General features: G+C 33.6%; 4 protein-coding genes and 1 non-coding gene across 5 annotated transcripts; all 5 read left to right on the top strand.

The window, feature by feature from the left end:
• The first annotated feature begins 803 nt into the window (after nt 1–803).
• Nucleotides 804–1,999, top strand: LOC120128247 (uncharacterized protein At4g04980-like). Its single transcript, XM_039145966.1, has 3 exons — nt 804–1,015; nt 1,095–1,260; nt 1,882–1,999. Exons 1-3 carry the CDS (start codon nt 870–872, stop codon nt 1,972–1,974), a joined length of 405 nt encoding a protein of 134 aa, XP_039001897.1. The 5' UTR covers nt 804–869; the 3' UTR covers nt 1,975–1,999.
• A 4,510-nt stretch (nt 2,000–6,509) lies between these two features.
• On the top strand, nt 6,510–6,602 carry TRNAY-GUA. Its single transcript has 2 exons — nt 6,510–6,546; nt 6,567–6,602. It is a non-coding gene; the product is annotated as a tRNA-Tyr (tRNA).
• Nucleotides 6,603–6,685: 83 nt separating this feature from the next.
• LOC120128375 (actin-related protein 2/3 complex subunit 4) lies at nt 6,686–17,411 on the top strand. The gene is made up of 9 exons (XM_039146061.1): nt 6,686–6,788; nt 7,129–7,194; nt 7,776–7,828; nt 8,737–8,764; nt 9,508–9,582; nt 10,148–10,252; nt 10,832–10,921; nt 11,494–11,702; nt 17,395–17,411. The coding sequence occupies exons 1-8, from the start codon at nt 6,786–6,788 to the stop codon at nt 11,581–11,583; spliced, it is 510 nt and encodes a 169-aa protein (XP_039001992.1). The 5' UTR covers nt 6,686–6,785; the 3' UTR covers nt 11,584–11,702; nt 17,395–17,411.
• Nucleotides 12,460–15,034, top strand: LOC120128373 (protein GAMETE CELL DEFECTIVE 1, mitochondrial-like). Its single transcript, XM_039146059.1, has 3 exons — nt 12,460–13,170; nt 13,744–13,933; nt 14,547–15,034. The coding sequence occupies exons 1-3, from the start codon at nt 12,575–12,577 to the stop codon at nt 14,763–14,765; spliced, it is 1,005 nt and encodes a 334-aa protein (XP_039001990.1). The 5' UTR covers nt 12,460–12,574; the 3' UTR covers nt 14,766–15,034.
• Nucleotides 15,606–17,632, top strand: LOC120128374 (pathogenesis-related thaumatin-like protein 3.5). Its single transcript, XM_039146060.1, has 3 exons — nt 15,606–16,119; nt 16,597–16,873; nt 17,477–17,632. The coding sequence occupies exons 1-3, from the start codon at nt 15,636–15,638 to the stop codon at nt 17,622–17,624; spliced, it is 909 nt and encodes a 302-aa protein (XP_039001991.1). The 5' UTR covers nt 15,606–15,635; the 3' UTR covers nt 17,625–17,632.
• Nucleotides 17,633–18,095: the final 463 nt, after the last annotated feature.

Here is an 18,095-nt window from a genome sequence, read left to right as displayed (position 1 = left end):
TGTTTGGCTTATTGTTAGGATCAAAACACGGAAATCATTGATAGGGCAAAGCTTAACCTAATAGCATGCAACATATGCCATCGAACAGCAGGTGAGAGTCATACAGTTATATTTTTGGTAAATTACATCATTAGTCATAACCAATTGTCTTGTTTTAATTTAATTACCAAATTATTTTTTTTGACAAAAGCATCACTAATGTTATCTTTTTTCCTATTTTAGTCACTGATAATTAAAAACTTAATAATGGCACTGATACGTTTTTTTTAATTCTCGCATCATTTTTTCTCTCTCCTAATCAACAACTCATGTGTCATTATTTTTTACAAATATGATAGTGACATTGTCATCACTTAAATTCTCTTTGATTTTATTTTATTTTACTAATAAGGTGGTGATACATGGGCTATTGATGAAGATAGAAAAATGTAAAAATTCAAAATGAAAATATCATATCAATGTCACTGTTAAATTATTAACCGTCAATGATCAAAATAGGAAAAATATCGATGGTGACATTTTTGCTAAAATACAATTCAATGTCCAAAATAAAAAAGAAACAATAAATTAGTGACTAATAATGTATTTTACGTTATACTCAATCTTTATTTTACATCTCCAAATTTCTCAATCTCTTAACAACATACAAACTTGTGTTCCTTCTTGTTCTTCAAAGTCCACCATAAAGCAAAGCTATCTGATATTCACACTTAAGAATCACCATAAACACACCGGCAGCTCCACTGCCGCAACTTCTGCCGGTTATGGCACCGAAAAGGAGCGCTGGACCTCTGCTGCCACCGCCAATCAGTGCCGGGAAATTGTTAACCCGAAATCACTCCATTGGTAAATTGAAGAAATCAAGCATAATGAGTAATCTTTTCAGATATTTAAGAACAAAGTTGGAAGGGACAAGATTGCAAATAAAGATAACTAGTCGAACCAGGAAGCAACTCGGGGCTTCTGCTGGAGGAAAAGAGGGATTAGCTGCTTCTTTACAAGAACTAACGCAAAGGTTTTTCTTGCTTCTTTTTCTTTTCTTCCTTTTAAGATCAGTGACTAAATTGAATTTATTTATTTATTGTGGGTCTTAGATCACCACTCTTCAAACAAATTGAAGAAGATGTTGAGAAATATGGCAAGACGATACTGGAACTGAAAGCAGCCATTAACTCTTTTGAGACGAAGGACATGGATGAGCTCGTTAAGTTCCAACAAGATAAAGATTACATCCTTGAAGATCTAACGGATGAAAGTCAGGTCAGTATATTTGTATATATATCGATGTATTAACCGTATATAATTTATCTCGTTTGGTTCATTAATAGTACATAAAATTATACACGTCATTACCAATTCCATGCATGAATCGTCTCATCATTCTTGTTAAGGAATCATCCCGTTCCATAGTTGATGAAATTATCTTCTGAAATGAAAATTTTGAACTGTTATTTGTGAAATTGTTTGGTCGGAACTTTCAACATTGGTTGATATTATATTTATAAAGTGTTAAGATTATTTCAATTTTAAGATTTTATCTCTCGATCTTGAAGGGTAGAATTTAATTTCTCTTGATGTAAACACTTTGTAATTCATGTGACTATGCACATTCCTTTAAATATAAAGCGGACACTTAACAAGATCTCAAGGCTAAAAATATACAAACATTATAATAGCACAATATCAATCCTTGTTAAAATTTTGATCGATTTCCCCGTAATAATATTTTGAAGACTTCTACTAATAAAATTGAACGATCTCTCAAAGACTAAGACAGTCTATTTCAAAAATTATTATCGAGAAATCGATGGATCCCTCAATATTAATTCTTCATGACTGAACTTGTTTAATCGTCATGATTGTTAATGCATTAAGGTGTAGGTGCTTGCAAAGTTCGAGGATTTCCCCACCAAGAAATTGGAAACGATAAGGGCAGCCGCCGTGCCGCGTTGTTATCTGAAGCAAACTCCATAATTTCTAAATTAAAGAGTTGGGAAGTGAAGTCACCCGCTGCACAACTCTTGATCAAATTCGATCGCTATTTCACCAAGGTGATTTTCGAATTATGTTGTTTCGATTTGTTATATTTTCAAAATATTTGTATATAATATTTTTATATGACTCTTTAAATATAGGGTAAACTACATTTGGCACCCAAATTTTGTTTTTTTTCCCCATCAAAATCATACCTAACGTTTAATTTAAGTTTCAATTTGATACCATTCGTTAAAAAATTAACATAATTTCTAATGTGACATTTCTTTTATTTTTTTTCAATGATGATGTGGCATTATCTTATGGTGACATGTCAACATCACTGCCAAGTTCTTAACGATGGATACCAAAATGAAATCTAAACTAAATGTTATGTATACTTTTAAAAAATAAAATATAATTTAGGTACTAAAACATAACAATAGTAATAGTTTAGATATTAAACGTATAGTTCAGCCTTAAATATATGAATGTGGGAGAATATGAACAAAATTTAAAAGGGTCTAGGAGGGGGTGAGTCAATTTTTTCATGGGTCAGTTTCTAATCAATTCGATATGATATGAGAAGTATACTATTTTCATCTAAAATTTGATCCGACTTATATTTAAAAAGGTTCCATATGATCTAAATTCTCGGAAAAAATTTAACTCGATTCGATACAAATATAAAAATATTTATTTATTTGTGGGTGAAGATTAAAACAGAATTGGATGCAATTGGAAGGACAAAAGATGAGGAATCAAGGAACTTCAAGAGACATGGGATTGATTTCGACTTCAATATATTTGTTACCATCAAAAAGCTGATGGTGGATGTTTCTTCCAACTGCATGGAGCTTGTACTCAAGGTTAGCCATTTTCTTCAAAGTATTTGTGCTCAACACATTCTTAGATATAATTGTTATAATAATAATAAGTAAACATTCGTAAATTAAAAAAAAAGAAACAAAATATAAAGATTTATATATATATATATAAGCTTAACAAGAAAAAAAATTAGGGGCAATGAGAGAGAATTTCATTATAGTCTAGTGACAAATTATAAAAATATTATACGAGAGTACATTAACCTTGAAAATCTTGGAAATGTATATTAAATTGTACAAAACATTATTTTTAAAATCGGACCGGACATTGAACCAGTGAAGGTACTAGTTCACTGGTTCAATCGGGTTCAACCGTGGTTGAATCCGATTTTATATAAAATAATATTTTTTAATTTTACATAATATTCAAAGCAATATTAATATATATGTAACACGTTTTTTAAGTTTACAATATTAAAATGTATAAAAATATCACAAGTCATAACATATATAAATTAAAAACCATAAAATCATGTGAAACAAATTGATTCAAATCAACTACAACATAATATTTAAGGTAAAACATATTAAATAATAAATATAATTATATAACTATAGTCAAAAAAATAAAATTGAGACTTAAAAAAATCATAACAAATGATGTCATTTGGTTTATTTAAAAAAAATAATCTTACATGGCTAAGAAACATAGAAGAGCATCCCAAAAGTTTAATAGTAAAAATATGAGAACAAAACAATACCACGTGGCTAAAAAACATAGAAGAGCATCCCAACTTACTTCTAAAAATAATAGAGATAATTTGACATTCAAAATCATAGAGCTTTTTGGTGAGCACAGAGCGAACTATTCTTTCGCTTTAATTGAGCTCAAATTTTAGGCTTCAATCGAACTTTTAAATTTTTTTTGAGTTCGAGCCTTTTCGAATTCAAGTTTTAATATTATATTTCGAGTTCGAGTTGAACTTGATAATTTTTAGCTCGTGAGTTTTTGAGTCGAGTTGAGCTTACTTTTAAAGTTTTCGAGTTTGAGACTCGAATTTGACTTGACTCATTGAACAAACGACGTCGTTTGGTTTAATTTTTTTTAAAGAAAAAAAGTGAACTGACAGTTCAAACCGGTTTTGCCGGTTTTCAGCCGGTTCACCCCGGTTTTACCGGTTTTCAGTCGGTTCTACTGGTTTTCAGCTGATTCATTGCCAGCCCGGTTTTGTGAGGTAATCGGACCAGACAGGCCACCGGTTCACGATTCAACCGGTTGAATTGGCTAGTCCGGTCCGGTTTTGATAACCATGGTACAAACACAATAATTCTAACTGTATTATAATGTGAGGATTCAGACCTCATATCTCAACTAGATCAATGATGGGCTATCGCTTCACGCTTCGCATCCACCGTAGATCCTCATTTTTTCACCAAATGAGTCATACCACAAAAATTTCAGGTTGAGCCAAACGGCAATATTTATAGGTGACAATTCTGTGGGAGATGAATTTTTTTTCTTCATAAAATCAAATATACTCATATATAACATATATCGACTTCACTCGACTCAAACAAGTATTTTAAGGAATTTGATCGTATAAATTAAACAAATAACTTTATTCTTGAAAAGTTTATTCATAAATTGTATTTATATCGAATGTATTCACTCGTATTAGATTCTCGAACTATGTTCCATAACATATTTTCCTTGCAAGAATGGAGAGAAACAAAAGGTGCAGCATGCAAGGCTGATGTACAAAAGAAAGTGAATAAGAATTTGCTATGGAGAGCTTTTCAAATGGCATTTAGGGTTTACTCATTTGCCGTTGGCTACGATGATCGTGCTGACAAGTTAGCCAGATAATTGGCTAATGAAATTTTGAGTGATTCTTAACCTCACACCTCTCAACCCCCCCCCCCCAAACAGATACCCCAATCTACATTCTTTCGTTCCTTTTTCCTTCAAATTATTGGTTAGTTTTAATTAGCTAAATATTATTTGTACGGTTATCATTCTTCTATTATTTTGTTCGTTCATGGTTGTAATGGTCACGTTGACCTTTAGAGTAAATATTATCTTCTAAAAGAATATGATTTTTATATATGAAATGAAAATTAAATAACTTTCATAACACTTTTCAAAATGTAAGAGTAATATTAAATTTACTCTTAAAAATCTTTAATCAATCATATAATTTAACTATGTATGACACGTATGGGATGTTATGGATTGGAATATTAAATGAAATGAGAAAAAATTTCAATAATTCAATGTATAGGTTAAATGTTTAATATTTTTAGGATTTGAATTTGATTTCTAAGTTTAATGGGGGTGCTTAAATACTTTTTGTTTAATTAGATGATTAAACTTGATTTTAAGATTTAAATTGATAGTTTTTTTTATTTAATTAAATATATGAACTTAACTTAATGGTTCAAAAAGTTCATATACCTAATCGAGTGAGTGAGCCGTTCACCTAGACCAAATTTTGGGTGGACTGACACAGTCTTCATTGCTGTGTCGAGAGGCAGGGTTAACTGAAAAACATGCGACTACCGTTGAGATCCGGTTTGCTTATGATCGTGATTGGCAGATGGTGTGCCTTGCATCCGACTCCCCTCTATCGGTCAACAAACTGAATAGAAGCGATGGAGATCTTTCAACCCTTGGTTATCATCTTCAAGAGGCTCGCAAAATATTGGTAGCAAACGGAGGGTTTAAAGTCATTTTTTGTTCGTAGAGAAGCCAATATGGCAGCACATTTGTTGGCTAATTGGGCGCTTCAAAATAGTTGTGTTATGTTTTTTATTTGATTTTTTCTGAATTAATTTAGGCATTATTCGCAGCTAATGTACACTCTTGATTTTCTAAGTTTGAAATGAATTATCCCATTTTTCTTAATTTTTCTTCTTCATATAATTGTTTTTTTATTTGAAGAGATTATAAGCAATTTAAACGTTAATTGTAGTTATTATTAGTTTTCTCCTCGCGTCTAAAAGCCCTAAAACATCGTACCTTTTTTTTAATCTTTATTTGGTAAGCATCGTGATTGGTAGATGGTCGTCGAACGTCATTATTCTTTTTTTTTTATCTTGTCTTTGGTTTTTTTCTGTACGTGTTCGGTATTCGTTTTCGATTGTTTGGTCGTTGTTTTCGTTTAACTTTTCTTTATGGTTGGATTTGATATCATCTCGAGTGATAAATATATATGTTGTTTATTTGTTATCATGTTATTCTTCTTTGTTTTGTACCATCAAATTAGTTTTGGATACATGATTTACGTTTGTAGATCGTTTTTTCACGTCATTTAACTATGATTTGTGGTTTGTCTGTGGTATTATAGTAGTTTGATTCCCTTTTGTGATTTGTTTATCGATACGATTAGAACTATTTGTATCTATTTTTTGTTTGAACTTTTTTATTAGGTTTTTAACATTTTCCTTATATGATCTTAAGTGACTATTTTTGTGTGTCAATAGTTATAGTAAAATATCCTAATTATATGTTTAGTTTAGGATTATGATTATAGACCTCTATTATAATTCTAGATATATCATCTTTTTTAATAAAACTAATTATTAAAATACAATATGTTATTGTTAAGTTCGTTATAATTTAAAATTGATAAAAGATTTAGGGTAGTTTAAAGTAGGGAAATGATTATTTTTAATATTTATAAAATACATTGAACCAACTTAATAAAACCGACCTTAGCTCAGTTGGTAGAGCGGAGGACTGTAGTTGGTTATAGACTTCAGCCAATCCTTAGGTCGCTGGTTCGAATCCGGTAGGTCGGATTTTTTTTTCGATCATTGTTCTCTCAATTCAAAAGAGGAAGAGGATTTCATTAGGCAAATAATTTTACTTTCATTCATAAGCAAAACAAACAATTAGCGAAGCGATAACGCCAAAGCCAACTGCTTAAATCGTTCTTTTTATCTCTCAGTTGCTTAAATCCAGGGATAATCAAAAGAAGAAAAATGGTAAGAACTCCGAATTTTTCCTTTACTTAAATCTGTTTGGTTGCCTAGAAAGTTACTAGAAAAAGTACAAATATTGATATTTACGTTATAGATTCTAGATCATTTGCTTTACGCTTACCTTTTCCTATTGAAGAAAAAAAAATCAGTTTCTCCTTCTTTCCCCCTCTGTTATCCTTCCATTTTTTTGAAATTAGTTTTGGATCCAATTGCTTGATTTCTCGCTTGTTTCGGTTTTTCTTAAAACAAAATTAGTGGTTCTTTAATAGATTCTTTACTTCATCGCAAAAGCTTAATGCATTCTTTAGTGATTCCTCTTATTGATTTTAACTAAAAAATTTAGGCAAACCCATTGAAGCTGTATTTGACTTGCGTAAGGAACACTCTTGAAGCTGCTATGTGTCTCCAGGTATGCAAATGGAGTTTATAAGTTTATTGTATAGTAATTGCTAGAGAGTGTCGATAGAGAAACTGTAATGCCTGAAGTTTATGTTCTGAAGTTCTATGAATGGATTTTGTATTTTACTATTTGTGGTTGCTAGAATGGCTTGGAAAAGGAGGTTTAGCCACCAGCCTTTTGTTTGACATAATGCTCATAGATTAAGAGCTGAGGATTTTAAGTAGTAAGATGGGAATGGTTAGAAATGTATGATGTTTTGTTCATGGGAATGGTCTTTGAACTCCTTCGGAATGTGGATAATGAATAGAGGGGGCTTTTCCTCCAATTTTCAGTGCATATATGCACTTTCTACATCATCACAAAATTTAAAGCTTGAAGATCCTTTCGTCGTTATGGTGGTTCTGTACTCTAGTTACAAGGTGTATTTAATCTATACAGACTGGTGTTCCTTTGAACAACCATATGCAAAATGAAAGATGTATCTCAATTAAACGTGTTGATTGGCAAAGCATATCTTTTGATTTTTGTTTTTGGTTACGTGATATGTCTGCTCATTCAATCTTGCTCTCTTATTTACATGTCGGTTGCAGAATTTTCCTTGTCAAGAAGTTGAGAGGCATAACAAGCCAGAAGTTGAACTAAAGTATGTATATTGATTTCACTTTCATCTTTAATTTATTATTTAAGAATTTGATTTTTTTGAGTGTATAAATTTATATGAATAGAAAGTGCTCAAAGTACTAACATGGTGTTGAAAGATTAATAAGAAATGATAACAAACGTTGCTACTTATGATATGCTGATCATAGACCAGTCTTAACTGATTAGCTGTTTAGTTATGCTCTTACATTTAATTGGCAAGTTCTCAGACTGACAAAGTCTTGTTTAGAGTTTCTATTCAAAAGGTTTCCCCCCTTTTTCCTAAATAGTACTAATGCCATGGTGTAGGAGCTCCAGTTAATTTTGCTTCATTAAAGCTAAATAATTTCTTTGGTGATTTTAGAATGATTTTATGTTTCTGAGATGCAGGCATTGTTTCAAGTCTCTGAAGCCATTCGTTTATGCAAGTCTTTTACCATGCTTTGCTCTTTCAATTTTCTTATCCCATCTTCTTTATTTAGATTGCCATGCTCCCTCCCCTCCCCAAGCCGTTAGCATAATCTGAAAATTCTAGTTTCTTCTTTTCTGCAACAAAATTTTCAGTGAGGGGGTACATGGGCCTTTATTTAGCAAGTTAATAGTTACTGCTCTTCTTTGTTTCTTTATTTTACTATATATTTTAAGCATTTGAAGCTTTTTTTCTGTTTTTTCATGCATATTTAGTAGTAATTCGTATGATACTATCTTCATTTTGATGGCAGTGTAATGAAAAATACCTCTAAAGAAATTCAGTAATAAATTTTATTTGATTGTAATATTTTTGTATATTGACCAACGATCGAAGTGGACATCTTACCTCTCTAATCTAACTGTGAAAACTTCCATGTTCTGCACCCAGTATTCTACACTTCTGGGCAAACTTTTTATGTTTTTCCTTTTCATTTTTTGCAGGACAAGCCCAGAACTTCTGCTAAATCCTGTAAGAACCGTCTTCTTGACTTAAGAGACATTCATCATTTCCTTTATAGCTTAACTTATTACACACGCACACACTGAGGAACAACCAAATTGAAAACTATACCTTACTGATTTTCATTTTATTTCTTTGCTCATCTTTAGTCCAGTTTATCCTCTTTTCTACCATTTGCTTTTGCTTTATAACAACTGAACAATTAAAGGAAGCAAAAGGAAACAATATAAGCCAAGAAGGAAAAACAAACTATATAAAGAAAGTAGCCAAAGCAACTATGGAATGGAGCCTGACCTTGTGTTTTCTGCATTTTCACTGTTAAGTTTTCAGGCAAACAAGAATCCACCCATTATGGAATTTTTGTATTTTTATATTAAGCGCTTAATATCTTTACATACCTTCAACATGTTGTTTTTGAGCTTGAACTGGAGGATTGAAAAATACAAATTGGACAAATTAAGGCTGATTTAACGTTTCTTGAAATTATGAAGCCATAGGGGTTTGTCACTAGACCAAGGGGTATGCTACTAGTCTGCCTCCACACTAGACATTTTCCCATCTCTCAACTATCAATGTCCTGCAATGCAACGATGAATAATAACATCGAGATACATGCTTCTATTAGAGTTGATTTTATGTGATTAAATTGGTAGAGCTAGAAAATGATTAGTTATTTGTTGAGTTAGCCCTTGCAAACTTGCTTTTAGGTTGCTGGTTTTGGATTCTTTTAATATGCCCATTTGCAACTGCAGGTTTTGATATGTCGAAATGAGGCTGAAAAATGCTTAATAGAAACATCTATCAATTCACTAAGGATAAGCCTCAAGGTGAAAATAAATAATCTTTCCCTGTATGTTTCTTTTGCCCGGTAGTGATAATTGCTGTGAAGTGGGTCTGAATGTTTTTCCTGCTTTTGGATTAAATAAACAGCATCACATGCATGATGCTGACGACTATTTTATATTTAAAATGATAGATTTTTTTCAAGATAAACCATTGGGCCCCTTTTTCTCCCCCTCCACCCCCCCAAAAAAAATTAACTGGAATAATCTATTGCGCTTGTTTTCAGTCCATTTGTTGAAGGTTTCAGTTGAACTTGGTTCAACTTTTGAAATCTAGTTTTTGATTTTTCAAAGGGAAGTTTTCTTCCAGCCAGAGATGAATTATTCAGGAGGAAATATCTCCTATTTTCTTCTCCTAATCATCTATAATGTTAAAAGGGAATCTGTTATTTCATAATCTAAACCGCTCTTCATAGGATGATGTCTTCTCTTCTATTAAACTTTGTTGGATTCAAGATAAGAAGTTTATTCTTAACTAATATCAGGACAAGTTTTGCATTGTTTTCCTCCCATTTTGTTCTAATATATGTACTTTCTTCTTCTTGTATAGGTAAAACAGGCTGATGAACTTGAAAATATCCTAGCTAAAAAGTTTCTTAGGTTTTTGTCAATGAGGGCAGAAGCATTTCAAGTTTTGAGAAGAAAACCAGTACAGGTACATAATAGTCGGCACTTGATTTGTCTTCTAAGTTATGTTGCTTGACAACTTGATGTGATTAAACAACTAACTTGCCTTGAGGAATGATTATGTGTACACCATTTTTGCAAAAGCAATCATGACAATCACTATATTTTGCCACTTGTGGGTGAAGACTTTTAATTCTTTCCTTTTAATACACACTAACCTCTTAAACTTGTTTAGCATAGGTGTCTCTCTACTTACTGATTATTTTACTATATATCCGTTTCAGCACTGAAATTTGACTACACATGGCTCTTGAATTTTGATTTCATTCATGAACTGAGGCTGCCTTATGTATAACTTGATTTCCTTTTCTTTATTATTGTTTTGACACTTTCCGGATACACTTTAAGTTCAATTATAATCAACATTTACTACTTGCTCGAAATACATAGCAGAGTAGACAATATCGTGATGAATTGTTTTGTTAAGTTGGTAAAGCATGTTCTTGGATTATGAGAGGGCTTATTGTAAATGTAAACCAAAAATTTATTCCGTTTCTTCATAGTTTAAAGTGCTAGTGAATTTTCAATCGATTGCTTCATTAAGCAGGGTTATGACATCAGTTTCCTTATCACAAACTACCACTGTGAAGATATGCAGAAACAAAAGCTCATCGATTTTATCGTGCAATTCATGGAGGTAAGATATATATACTCCAGAGTTTGCAACTGCATCATCTTCTGCACTTGTGTATATAGTATGAACACTTTCAAAAGATTTAAGAAGAAATGCTTCGAGGGATATTTAAGTATGTTTGCCTCTGCTCTTCACTTTGCATTTTACTTTCTCCCTCATTCCCTAGTTCTAAAATCACTTCTGGTAATATCGTATTCGTACTAAAACGTGTAGAACCCCCGTATATTTCTTAAGATACAAACTTAAACCTTTACTCTGAGCCACCGTTGAACTCTGGCACTCATCTTTGATTTATGGACACTATTTTACCATCCAAAAAACTTTTAACTATAATTTCCAGCCTTCCTCGAACTGAACTTAAGAACCAAAATTATTGTCAGCTGTTTCATTATTCTATTGCCGTTCCATTGACTCGGACTGGATGGGAGAGTTGGATAGGAGTACGTGTCAGACATTGCTATGGTCAATCTCTTATATTTCGAGGGTCATGTCTCTGTACTTATTACGGTTTCTCTGGTAGGTAGTGTGTATCGTGTTCAAGTTTATAACTTTTTTTGTTGTTTTCAAAATTGCAGGATATCGATAAAGAGATAACTGAATTGAAAATGTCGGTAAGTACGCGAGGAAGGCTGGTGGCTACGGAGTTTTTAAAGCAGTTTCTTTAACCGATTCGATATTAGTATTAGTATCATATCTGAATGAATATGGGTTTCATTGCCCACAATTGTGATCCCTTGTAGATCAGTAGCCACTGTTAGGTATTCTTGATCAAACGAAGACAATTGTGATCCCTTATTTTCATATATTTTGTGTACTCTGTTAATACATTTGCGGGATAAGCTTAAAGTTAATCTTATACCAACCGGGGTCAATATGCACCTATATATATCGAAATAGGTTGAAATACACTAATAAAATTAATTACAAGCAAGATTTACGACAAAATAAAAACTAAAGTTCATTATTTCAAATTTAGGATTTATGGTTTAAGACTCAAGCTCGTTCAAAATATGAAAAGTAAATTTGAAAAAGAGCTTGATTTCACCCATTCCTGAATTATATTAGTTTTTTTAGCATGTGCGTTGTATAGGAAAAAATGATTGTATCACCTCTTAATATATATATATATATATATATATATATATATAACGAATTAAGTTATTTTACTAATTAAAGAGATAATTGTTATTTAAAAAATTTTAAATTCAAGTATTAGAGATTAAGAGTGTTTGAGTTTTTATTATGAAATTGTAAAAATTTTCTATGATAGTCGACACTTATATTAAAATTTAAAAAATCAAAATTTAAAAAAATTCATATAGTATAAATAATCAAAACTAAAATTCAACTATCCATATATTAAGAATGCTTAAGGCAGCCCAATTGCCCAAATCCAACCCGGACTATATACACCACACTGGTGTTTGCTCCGCCAACTTCAAAAGAATTAGGGTTTTGAAGGGTTTCTTCATCACCTTATTTTCTCATTTTAATTCCTTTTTATTTTATATTTCTGGGTTTTAAGCCTTTCTTTCGTCTCATTTCTCCCTATTCAACCATCACGTATTTTCACATCTATGGAGGTTTTGAGGTACTAATTTTGCTTTATTGAATCTTTGGGTGCAGCTAAGCTTGTTATATAAACTGGATGAAAAAATGCATAATCTTCGTATCCTGATATCCCGTCTTTCTTCCCCGAAGAAATCCATGTCCCCTCAAATCGAACCATTTCGAGGATTGGCTTCACGCGCGTTTTGTTCAAAATCCGATGATTCCGATGATCTGGGTTGGGGCACTGCTTCCTCGTGGTCCAGTCGCTTGACCAAGGACCATTTTGATGGAACCATGAGTCCCCAAGAGAGTAGTGGCGATTCCGAGCAATCCGCAACAGTTTCGGATCTTGAGAATGTATACGGTGCTGTGAAACAGTTGAATGAGGAAAACAGGACGTTTAAGCGGTTCGTCGATGGATGGGATCAGCGATTCCTCGAAACGAGCGTTTTGTTGAAGCAAGTGCTTGAGCCTGGTGCTAGAGGGGCTTATCTTAAGAACTCTGAAAAGGATGAAATGTACCGCTTGCATAAGGAGAATCCCGAGGTTTATACTGTTGAGAAATTGGCTAAGGATTATAGGATTATGCGACAGAGAGTGGAAGCTATTCTTTGGCTTAAGAAAGATGAGGAGGAAATGGAGAAGAGAAATGCCCTTCCTCTTGATGACTCTGTCGAGGTGCTTCTTGACAGTTGCCCTGAGTAATTTCCTCCGTTCTTTTCTCTTTTTTTCCCCAGTTTTAAAAATTATATTTTTGTTTCGTGTTTGAGGACATTTGTTTGATGAGTTTAAGGTGATAAAAATTGTTGTTTGATGCATTGAACTGTATAACCTTGTACTGCTAGATATGTAGTCTGCTCAATGATAATGGTGGGTGTTTAGAATGACAGAAGTGTAACACTGGTGCATCCTATATGATTTGACTTCTAGGTTGTCGGGTTTCGCTTTTTGTTATAGCTTGTTCTTTTACATTGTTAAGCTAATCTTGATAGGTATCGAAAGTAATCGTGTCCACTGTTTCTTGCTGTTTTGCTCTAAGGTATGTTAGACTCTGATGTTAGTGTTGGAAATGGATATATGTCTCACACGGGTATGTTCAACTTGTTTCTCAGTTTCTCTTTTATTTGGAGGGTGGTAGAGAGTTATTTCCCATATACATTTCCGGGTGTGTTTCAAGAAAATCAGGCAGAACAATATAGGCTTTATAGATGCTGTATGTAAACTAAAAAGTGGTAATATCGTGGATATGAATTCAAGTGTATTTCCTGCTGCAGACTTTTAAATGCCCATGACCGGGAATTCCACGTAGCAACCCTTCGATACAAACCAGAGTACAAGGTTATGCCCGAGGGTTGGGATGGCACCACCAAGGATCCGGATGAATATCATTATGAGATCTCCAAGAAAGAGGATGATATGCTTTATGAAGAATTTGTTCAGAGGTTTAACTTCAATAAAATGAAGGTATAATGCTGCTTTACTCCCTCTCCGTCTTCATAAAATGAAACAAATTAAAATTGCGATATAAATTGTCATTTGCCATTTTCCAAGTTGCAACATTTCTATTTTGCAGCTTTTTTATGGTCACATTCTGTCTCTGTTTGTCTCTCAGTGGAATTAATCAATGAAATTCATAAGAAATCTTTTCTATCACAAGGATTCTCTTCTGCTCGAGTAGCTATCTTAACTAACAATGGAACAAATGTTCACCACCCTCCCTACTTTCATTCAAATGATGCCATCTGAACTATTTTGGCTTTCGGATTAAGCCCATACATCTTCGCCTGAGAGATTGTCTTCCTATTATATTCCCAAGACCAAGAGCTGTTTTTTCAACGGCTAGGTTAACCTTTTTCCTTCCCTCGGTCAGAGGTGCTATATGGATCCACCCGGAGAATCGTGCTTTCAGGAACTTATAGGGATATACATATTACACAGGCCGGTAGGGCAAAGAATGATGTCCGCATTTCTCTATCTATGTTTATTTCACTTGACATACGGAATTAGACTGTCTAGCTTTCTGTTAATTCTATTTCATATTCTTCATTAATGCCAATCTGGCCTTGCTTTTGTATAGATTGCTGGTCAAGTAAAGCGACACAGGTATAGTCGGAGGCGCCCCACTGAAGGTTGGAACTTCACAGTGGAGAAAATGGGTGCAAAAGGAAAGCGTGGAGGTGGCGGAGGGTGGAAGTTTGTAAGTTTACCGGATGGGTCAAGTCGACCACTCAATGAGATGGAGAAAATGTACGTAAGACGAGAGACACCACATCGAAGACGCAGAATTCTCCCATGATGATTGTTTTTCCATCATCTCCAGATCGTGGTTGTCCTCGACATGTTCTGCGTGTATGATTTAGAGTCCGAGCTGGTGTCATTTTTATATCCGAAAGGTGAACATCTTCTAGGAACAAACATATACAGGGACCATTAGCACTTCATGCTAATTTTGAAGTTTAATTTGAGATTAGCGTTTGAACCTTTACACCATTTCCAATAATTGTTAAAAATTGAACTTTGGACCACATTTCATTATGTTGGAATTTGAAAGTTGATTAGCACTTACGAGATTCTTGCATCAAGGCATGTGCCTTAGCCAATCTCCTACGGATGGAATAACAAGTTGAACCGAATTGGCCGGTCCGACTAGTTGAATCGGAACCAATTGATTGTTCGGTCTAGCAGTTACTAATAATGGATTGAATAAGTTAAATCTCTAAGTAAGATGTCAAGCTCTTCTAGCGTTGTTTTATTATACGACATCAAATTTCTAATCACTCGATCGAACAAATATCTATAATGGTCATGGGCATTCATGTTGAGAAGGATATATGAATATTAAATACTAGTTTATACATTAATTTAGTGTTATGGTATTACCTGCACAAATCCCAAAGCAAAGTATTGCTTCTTGAAGAGGCCATGCATTGCCAAACCCTTTACACAAAAAGGAAATCCTAAACCCCTAAAGGCAATCTTGCGGCTCATTACAACCCTACAAAAGCAACGTAGTCGTATCCCTTTAGACTTCAGTCTTCCTTGTATATTCCCCTATTCTAAACCTATATATACAAACACACCTATATTATATATATAATCATAATTTGAATATCAAAGAACGCTTTGATTTCTCTTGAACCCCAAATCCCAGAGTTTATTGCTTAATATGTCAACTTGTTGCCCCATTTCTCCTGTTATCTTCCTCGTTTTCCTAACATTTTGTTATACCTCAAATGCTTACACTTTCACTGTTACAAACAATTGCCCTTACATGATATGGCCTGGAACGCTGGCCGGTTCGGGGACTCCACAGCTTGCATCGACGGGGTTCCAGTTGGATGCAGGCCAAAGTGTCAGGATACCAGTTCCTGCGGGGTGGTCGGGTCGGATTTGGGGACGGACAGGGTGCTCATTTGATGCCTCTGGTGTCGGGTCTTGTCAAACCGGGGATTGCGGGGGGAAGCTTGAATGTGATGGCATGGGTGCAACTCCACCGGCTTCGTTGTTCGAAATAACGTTTGGTGTTGGGAATCAACAAGATTTCTATGATGTTAGCATTGTCGATGGATATAATTTGCCGGTTGTTGCTGCTCCTCGTGGAGTTTATGGTGCATGTAATGCCACAGGGTGTGCTTATGATCTCAATATGGGTAAGAACTAAGACTCTCTTTCATAATCTTAAAAAAGGATAATATATGTGTTAGCCGAGTAAAATATTTACTCGGGTGTTGTTCGAGTTCATTCAATCATTATTAAAAAACGACATGTAATTCGGTTAAAATTTAGACATATATATTTATATATGTTATGTGTGATATTACTCAAAGAAAATTCGTTCAATTTCCTTTAAAACTAACATCTATATGTGGAATTTGCACCCTAGCTAATATATGTGCATGTATGATAATATATAAAATAACTTGACTTGAACCATGAGTGTGGTTCGAGTTCATTCAATCATCTTTGAATTAAAATTAGAACATCAAAGTTTTTAAAAGTTTTCATTAACTCTCGTACTGTTTTGTCAAAATCCCTAACTAATCATAGATGTTGCTCGGGTTATTCAATCACTCACCGACATCTAGTATGTTTTGGAATTCAAACCCTAATATGCGTGTGTAAGACAGGTTGTCCTAAAGAATTGCAAGTGGTGGGAGGAGATGGAGAAGGGGGAGGGAGAGTGGTGGGGTGCAAAAGTGCATGTGAAGCATTTAGACAAGATCAATATTGCTGCAGTGGGGAGTTTGCTAACCCAACAACATGCAGGCCTTCCTTCTATTCTTCAGTTTTCAAAAAAGCTTGCCCAAGGGCTTACAGCTATGCTTATGATGATGCTACCAGCACTTTCACTTGCAAGGCCCTTGATTATCTCATTATTTTCTGCCCCAATTCTCAATCCCAAAGGTATTTTTCTTATGTATGTATGTTTCTAAGCATGCATGCAAGTGTGTTTCATCATGTTATCCCCAAAATTCTCAATTTCTAAGGTATATTCTTAGGCTTAACACAAAATGTCTCCTAAGCAAGTTTGTTAAAATTTCCCTCCAAACTTCTTACAACTTATCCAGGGTCAATTTCACTAAACTTGTCAAGGAACTTGTTTGTTCGAAAAAAGTTTAGGAGACAAAATTGTTCAAGTTTATGAAATTTAGGGGTCATTTTGTGTTTTAAACCATCTTTTTTGTATGTATGTATGTATGTATTTATGCATGCATATATATATGCATGTATGTTTCATCATTTCTCCCCCTAATTATCAATTTCCGATGTATGTTCTTAGGTTTGAAACACAAAACGTCCCCTAAACTTGGCAACCTCGTTCAAATTGGTCTGTAAACTTATTGCAGCAACCTATCAAGTCTGGGTCCAATTTGACTATACTTGTCAAGGATCTAGTTTGCTCGAAAAAAATTCAATGTTTTAAGTCATCTTTATATATGTATGTATACATGCATGTATGTGTGTATGTCTTGCATCCTAATGGCTAAGAACACAATGGAAATGCAGGGCAAACATAACAGAAGGTGGATTTACACCTCCAATCAATGATGATGATGGTACCGAGGGGAAGGTGCAGATAGTTTCCTCATCAAATACATTACTCTTTCCCTTTTCAATCCTTATCCTTCTTCTTCTTGTTAATGGGTTCTTTTGAACTTATTCCATCTGCTAGCCTTATTTGCTGCATTGAGGTGTTCTATAGACATTATTTATGTATTATCTGGATTCGAGTACGAGCGTCGAATATATGTATATTTATTTCCTTTTAATTTATTTTATAAATTCAAGAATAAATAAAATATCATATTTGTACATACATGTTTGAGTACGAATGGAATAATACCTTATATACATATGTAAAAGGGTGAGGATTTTCATAAATTTATTAGAAAATTAAAAATGATGAAAATGTTTGCTCAAAACCTTTCTAAATTATTGACAACGATCATACAATTTATAAATATAATAGTTGGAATTTAAAATCTTTAAAAATGAATATAAACTTTTTTTACCACTCTTGACATAAAGTATACACGACCATTATGCACGCTTGTAACATCCTCAATACCGGGTTAGTGATCAAATTGTAAAGTTTCAGAATTTGATGACTAAAGTAGAAGAATGA

This window comes from Hibiscus syriacus, unplaced genomic scaffold, assembly GCF_006381635.1.
Source record: "Hibiscus syriacus cultivar Baekdansim isolate YM2019G1 unplaced genomic scaffold, ASM638163v2 tig00110478_pilon, whole genome shotgun sequence".
Lineage (NCBI taxonomy): Eukaryota > Viridiplantae > Streptophyta > Magnoliopsida > Malvales > Malvaceae > Hibiscus > Hibiscus syriacus.
Note: the sequence above shows the minus strand (reverse complement) of the source record. Positions and strands in the feature narration are given on the sequence as shown.